This window comes from Gavia stellata, chromosome 18 (assembly GCF_030936135.1).
Source record: "Gavia stellata isolate bGavSte3 chromosome 18, bGavSte3.hap2, whole genome shotgun sequence".
Taxonomy (NCBI): domain Eukaryota; kingdom Metazoa; phylum Chordata; class Aves; order Gaviiformes; family Gaviidae; genus Gavia; species Gavia stellata.
Window position 1 is genome coordinate 8616521 of NC_082611.1, and position 7386 is coordinate 8623906.

The 7386-nt window shown below is 38.6% G+C and overlaps 1 protein-coding gene across 1 annotated transcript; it reads left to right on the forward strand.

The window, feature by feature from the left end:
* The first annotated feature begins 2557 nt into the window (after positions 1–2557).
* LOC104254247 (parvalbumin, thymic) lies at positions 2558–7149 on the forward strand. Its single transcript, XM_009807941.2, is given in 7 exon segments — positions 2558–2586; positions 2588–2633; positions 2635–2669; positions 4423–4490; positions 5286–5418; positions 5695–5804; positions 7124–7149. Coding segments are annotated over 7 exon segments (447 nt in total).
* Positions 7150–7386: the final 237 nt, after the last annotated feature.

Sequence of the window (7386 nt, forward strand, 5' to 3'; positions counted from 1 at the left end):
GGTAACCTGACAATTTGAAAGGGTATCTTCTCCTTACTTTTTAATACTTCCCCAGTTCCTTTCCCTGCCCAGTTGGATGGCAGCTGGAAAGTTACTAACATTTGACTTAAGAAAGTAAAAATGACCAGACAGATGTTTTTGCAATCTCTAATGTAGGGCTTGAAAATAAAATGGTTGTTGGAGGCTGGTTGTAAATAGAGTTACATGATCCTTGTGCATTTCATCCTGCCAGCCAGTGCATGTGTTCTGGATCTCTAGTGCCTCCAATCTCACTGCAAAAGTGACTCCAAAATTTGCTGGAGTCTGAATGCAGCTCAACAGACTAGAGCCATAAATCATTTGACAGTCACGTTTTATCCTTAAAATTTCAGAGAACAAAAGGAATCATCTTGTTGAAGCCTCTTAGAAAACAAAGCACACTTTTAAAGACTGCATCCTTACGTGATTCACATACAAAAGTTCAAACTAATGGCAACAGTCCACAGGCATTAAGGGAAATAACAGCAATCAATGCTATTTTTAAAGGGAAGAGTGGGGGCGAGGGGTTAACATATGTGGAATTAGCTCTGGGCAAAATGAGAAGCCATTGCATCTAAAATCAAATGCATTCTCTGAAATAGACACCAGAGACCAAATTCCCATGTAGACTCCTGCAGTCCAAGAGTTTCAGCAGAATTTGGCCTTCCTCTTAACTTAGCTTCATTAGGTCATATCATGCCATCAGTTTTTATGTTAGACGCCCTACTTACTTCACATCAGTTGTTGGCACTATGTAGGCAATTTTCCAAATTGGAGGGGGAGAAAAGGGTGGTGTGTGCAAAAGGGAGAAGAATTTTTTTCCCATGTAGAATAAAAGTCATTTCTTACAAGAGTTTGAGGGGGGAAAGTGATATTTGTTTCCCTTCTACCAGATGTCACCAGTGGCAACAAGAGCCAGTATTAAATATCTATCCATCAAATTCTTCTTGAAATTTTTCAGCGTCAGCTGGTCAACAACCCATTCAGAAAACTGTGAAAGCTGAAATCTTCCACACCCATTCTTAACCAATGGTTCTTCCCCTCACAAGAATTATCTGTGTCTGAACTTTTTAATGGAGGACAGACATGCAGAATTTGTAAAAAGAAAAAAAAACTTGTAGCAGTAATTTTTCCTATGTTTATATGCAGTAAGTGAAATAACACCCCCTCCACACACAGTATCTTTTGCAATAGTCTTTTGTTGCTTTTTTGTCAGCTGCTGCCAATGTTGGATCTGCTAAGGTCTCATAGGTACCCCATTTGCCACTTTTTCTGCCTCACACTATGATTTTTAGTGGTTGGCTTCAGTGCTTGGCTAGGTTTGCCTTCCATCTTAGAGGGAAATGCTTTGGAAAAAAAGATGCCTTCATACTCTCTCTGTCATTAAGACAGTCTCTGCATTGTCACCTCTTACTGTGCCACCACCTCAAGCTGTGATGCCAATTGCACTGTCATCCCTTGCCATCCCCTACCCCCGGCCATAATGCTATCTTGTGCTGTCATCCATATGACTTGTCTTTCACTGTTTTGCTGCCTCAAGCCACAAGTGAGATCCAAGCTGACAGACTCCTCACCCAGTTAGGCTACGACATTCATGAAAGAAAATTGAGATAATAAAATGGTTTCTATGCTATTTAAAAAAAAAAAAAAAGAAAAAAGTAACTAGCACAAAGGAACACTTGGAAACAGCGCTGGCCAAAAAATTAAAAAAAATAATCTCTTATCTAAAAGAGATCAGAAGGTAGGCTACAAAACTGCAAAGACACTCTTCACATATTGTTCCCCGCAGTGATGCTGCTATCGAAATTTTTCTCTCTATTCTGAAAGCAAAGACCTTTCATGTAGGGCTCAGGAGCTTTTGTCTCGGAGACAGCTGGGTAGATCACAACCCCTTTGCTTCATACATACGCGACTAAACAGGATGTCAGAACCTTGCAGAATTCTAAGATTTTCTCTGGAAACATACCAGACAAAATACCCTCCCCCAACCAACTGTTCCAATGGATTGACATAATATTATTTTACCTCCTGTAGCAACAAATTCACTGTGGTTTTTTTTTTTCAAAACAACCACAGACCAGACATTCTGGGAGACACCACCACTATTATTTCTGTTTGCTACACAAACAGTATTTGAACAGGATATTTTTAATTTTTGTTTTGTTTAGTGGTCTAATGATGAAACTCTATCACATCTAGTGTCTACAGATAAGATAACAAGTTATCACATTTAAACATTCATTAAAGGCATCTCTTCAGAAGTTAGTAGTGCTTCATTTCATCAGACTCCTTGGATCAAGCATATCAGATAGTGGGGGGTTTTTCCTGCCCTACATCATATGGAGAAGTTGGTATTTTCTGCTTAAATCAGAAGAAATTTAATATGACTCTGTCCTTTTCGCCTATCTGGCCACTTATCTTGTTTCATTTGCAAATATCATATGTATTCTCTTGAGATAAAAATAGTGCAAGATGATTAGTTAGGCAAGTTCATTTGACACCATTCCCCCTTCGTGACGCCGAAATCTAAAATCTGTATATGGTATACAACTTAAAGTATATATATGCAAGCTCAGCTCTGCTGGAGACGCACAGCAAGTACGTTCCTCCCAACCAGATTGCTTCCTTATCCAGTCAAGAAGACCACAAAGGTAAGCTGATTAGATACTCTGCTTTCAGAAAAAGGAACACAAAAGCAAAATGCTCCCTAAATGGAAAGCGCCTATGCAATTAAAATATCTATTATCAGCTTCCAGTATGTCATATCTTTACAAGCTAACATAGAATAGAATCAGCATTCAGATCACAGGATGGAAAAAGACAGGAACAATGCCCTTTGTAAAAAATGCTGCGATTTTTAGGTTTTCCTTCAACTTTTCCCCATTTTTAATCCTGTCAGCAGTGAGAATTAGGTGAATGGCAGAGCTCCAAATTATCTTGCCTATTGCTGAGAGGGGGAAATACTTTGCACAAGAAGACACTGGGACAAAATAATTGCTAGCAAAACAAAAGTAACTCATCTGCCTTAGCTGGAGAAGTACCCGCTGCCATCAGTGTGAATTTGTCCCACTGTCTCCTTACACCTTCTGAGATATTCAGAAAGGGACTGAAATGATTGACAATTTCCTCTGCCGCAAACCAATAGGTACAGAGGCAGCCATTTCATATTTTAGGCAAAGTTTAAACCTGTGTGTAGATCTCAAACCAGCGCACAGACTAAAAATGGTTACCAGCATTGATTTCCTTCTCATGAATGCTGCTTTCCATGCTTACACAGGAAGAATGATGTTGTTGAAGATCAGTTAGGGATTCATGACAAGATATATCTGTTCTCTTGTGGCTTTCAAGGGTAACTTTTCTATGTCTTAGTTCTCCTTCTTCATTAACATGAAGCTACTTTACAGTAATGTCGCAAGTTTTAAATTGTGACCAGTCTGCACTGGTGTGTGCAGTTTACCAAACTGTAAATGCATTGATACTATGTTCACACTAAAAAATTGACTAGAAATTCAGGCCTTGTAGCATTTTCTTAAGCGATATATATTACATTGGCAAACTATTGCAGCTCTTGGTGGCTGAATGGGACAAAGAGTATCTTTTGTCAAATGCTGCTGTATCAGAAGAAAACACCTCCTCCACTCTACTAGGAACAACTATTAAGTCTCAATACCTCTGTTCTAAGCACATCAATATACTGAAATGCCAAAATCTGGATAAAAATCTGGTTTATTATCACCAACATGGAATTAAAAAAAAATACCACAACATACTTAAGAAAACTTTTTAATAAAGCTATCATGAAATGTAGTCTTTTAATGATGCAGCAGCCCAGCAAGCCAAATTTATAGCGTAGTTACATTTATTGTTGCAACTAAACAGAGGAGGAACTCTCCAAATTTAGATTTCCTTGAAATTAGTAAAATTATTATTACTTATTCTACACTATTCTTTCATTCTTTGAAAAGATCACTACATTTATTGATAATAATACTAGATTTTTAAAATTCCAATTACATTACTCCAGATATAGTTCTAGGGGACATAGTGAGCCTTATCTTTTATGTATGCTGTAAATACATGCCGATTTTAATTGAGTAATAATCCACCTCCAGAAGTCATGAAGTTTTGTGGTGCTAGACACCTTTGATTCACTCTCCCAGTGCAGTACAGGCATCAGACCTTCCTGAAGCCCCACACTGCCGCATGCAGAATTCCTCCCTCATTACCCAGCTTTAAGTGGAAGCACCTGCTGCAGACATCTGTTACACTATGCTCCACTTACAATTAGATGAATAATGTCTCCCCTATCATATACTGTCACAGCAGCAACTTCAAATAGAGCCATGAAAGAGGTAGAGAAGTCATTTTAATGACTAAGTAGCTCACATTTAATTTATTTTACAGTTCAACAATGGCCATCACTGACATCCTTTCTGCTAAAGATATTGAGTCTGCTCTCTCCAGCTGCCAGGGTAAGGAATGGTCTCTCTGCAGCCAGAAGATACATATCATTTTTATGTCTTAAGATGACATGCCTATCATTTTCCTCTTAGATTCCTTCCCCGTGAGATCTCTTTCTAGCTACATTGCAGTATAGCCCCTTGAATTCAGAAAGTCTCACAAGTGGTTATTTGGTGGGTAACATTCCCCAAAACACAGAGCAGCAATTAAAGGGCTGTTTCAGTTAGGGCTGGCTTAACTCTAAACTCTATCAATTTTTAAACCTATTAAAGACTTATATTTAAAGTGTTAGCCTTTTCCTTCAAAAAGGAAAGCCTCAGCTTGCAGAACCGAAGTGTCATTTGTGAAGCAATGACCAGTTTCAGTTCTCCTAAGAGTTCCTCGGCAAGATCAAGCCAATTTTCCAAATTCTCAAAGAGTTAGTCTGACTCTTACTTTTCTACCAAATTCTTCACCAAAGTAACGACTAAGTGAAAATTAAGTAAGGATTATAGGAGTTGGTCTGTAGGCCACAGTAGCACCCTCTAAATATTTATTATTAATTGCACGTGACACATTGCATAAATCCTGATTTAGCAGAATGTGCATTGTAGCAGAAAACTTCAAACTGGCTGAAAGGATATATGACCACAGGCACAGAGTGATTAAAAGGGGAAATTATCCACTGTGCCTTCTTTTTTGCTACACTGGGGAACAAGAGAAAGAGGAGCAGGCTGATACTTAAGAAAAGACATACATATTCCCAAGGAATACATACAGTAGTAGCAACTTCAAGGAAAATATTTAAACAACTCTGTTCCTTCCAGCTGATGATTCCTTCAACTACAAGTCTTTCTTCTCCACGGTTGGTTTATCAACCAAAACTCCTGATCAGATAAAGAAAGTTTTCGGAATCCTTGATCAGGACAAGAGTGGTTTCATCGAAGAAGAGGAGCTTCAGTAAGTACTGTTCAGCTGCTGTATTTCTTTAAACAATGTAAACCTTTGAACCTTGAACAATGTAAACCTTTCCTAGAAGAAACTTGCTGTTATTTTAAAAATAAAACACAATTCCTTGTCTTTCCTTGCATCTGTGTGGATTTCCTCAGATAATAAGAGCAGGCACTACCTTATGGGGTTTTTGGCATGGGTTTAAGAAAACCAGAAATAACAATATGCTGAGGACATTTCACAGCATAAAACTCAAGCACAGTATTCTACCTTGTTCTATTTCAGGCTGTTTCTGAAGAATTTCTCTTCAAGTGCCAGAGTCCTCACCTCCGCAGAGACCAAGGCTTTTCTGGCTGTAGGTGACACTGATGGCGATGGCAAAATTGGAGTGGAAGGTAAGACTTCTGGAAACTGCATAAAACTTGTGTTTAAAAATGCATGCATTTAGGGCTGCATTTAAACTGTGGCATGAAGAAGACATCCAAGTACTCTGGCCTGGTACTTCCTGCCACAATTTTTATACTAGCGAATACTGCTTTATTTTCATAGCTTTATTCCCATTTGGTCTCTGTTCTAGCAACAGCATATTTAGGCCCAATGTAGAATCTGTTCTTCCAATCAATAATAGTAGCTTATTAATTCTTATTGGGGTTAATTCTGCTGTGTGTCTGATCCATAGACTCAATGTGGCAGGTTTTTAAAACATCCTGAACACCTATTCATTCTTTGAATTTCCATTTTGGCAATGGATGCTGTGCACTTCTGGGCATATGACACTTTCATTTTTAAACACACTTCCACCTACATAAGCTTATTTCTTCATCTACCACTATCAGGCATTGGCCAATATTACTGAGTGGTTAATTCAGTAATGTAAAATAAGACTGGTATTGTTTTTCAAGGCTAGAACTGCTGCAATGCAGCACAGAATTTTGCGCTGGAGAAGTATCTGTTAAGTGCAAATTTCACTGGGCAGTCCTTCTACGAGAAATTAAATCAAATTCCTAAAGAAAACCTCACAGGGATCATGTGAACTGGCGAGGATATTTCAATTGCAGCAAAGGAAAATAGGACATTATGCATCACATATTAGAGATGAAGTCACTGAAAACAGGGCTGTCTCAGCTGAACTAGGACAGGTGGCAATAACTCTAACAGACACACGTGCTAATCTTAGCCAGAGTTTGGGAGGAGAGAGAGATACACAGTTGGAGGAATTTGCTTTAGCAGCAGCTTTTGCAGCTTCTGTTTATGAGCCCCAAACAGGGCATTATCTTATGCAGGTCTTAGCCCTTAACCACCGAATCTCCCAATCTGAAATTACATCACTACTGATATTTTTAATGTGGAATAACAAAATCAAAAAAATCCCTCATATTAAAAGCTACAGGCTCGACCTAATTCACTCTCTGCTTCCTTGGCTATTATCAGAGTTTGTAATGGATTAAAGACAGTTTACCTTTAACTCAGGATTTCCCACAAATATGAATTTACAGACGCACTCCTACTCTCTGCACTTACTCTTTTTAAGGAGTGAAAAATCTGTTACGCCCCCAGCATCTCAGTTTAGCAGTAGCTTGTGCAGTGTTACAATAACTTTGGGAGCCCTCCATGGCTAGGAGTTTAAGTCATTTTTATCTATCTTTTCTAAAGATGTTAAAAACCACTTTCATCTAGTTTTATTCCCTGCCTTTCTCGTTTTCTTCCTTGACAGAATTCCAGTCTCTGGTGAAGGCATAAACAGCATTAGACCAAAGGCAACCTTGGTGTGACTCTTCCAATTACCTCGTCCAACAAGCACTTCGCACTCAGCATGTGTTTGTACATTTTTATATTGTTTCAGGCATTAACAATTCCCCATACATCAAGTTCACACACCGGATTACTGAGAAATCTTGCAATGTACAGATGTTTTGGTCACGTGGTATTGTTACATTTCCATTGTAAAGAAGGCACTTTGTGATTTTCAGCCACTCA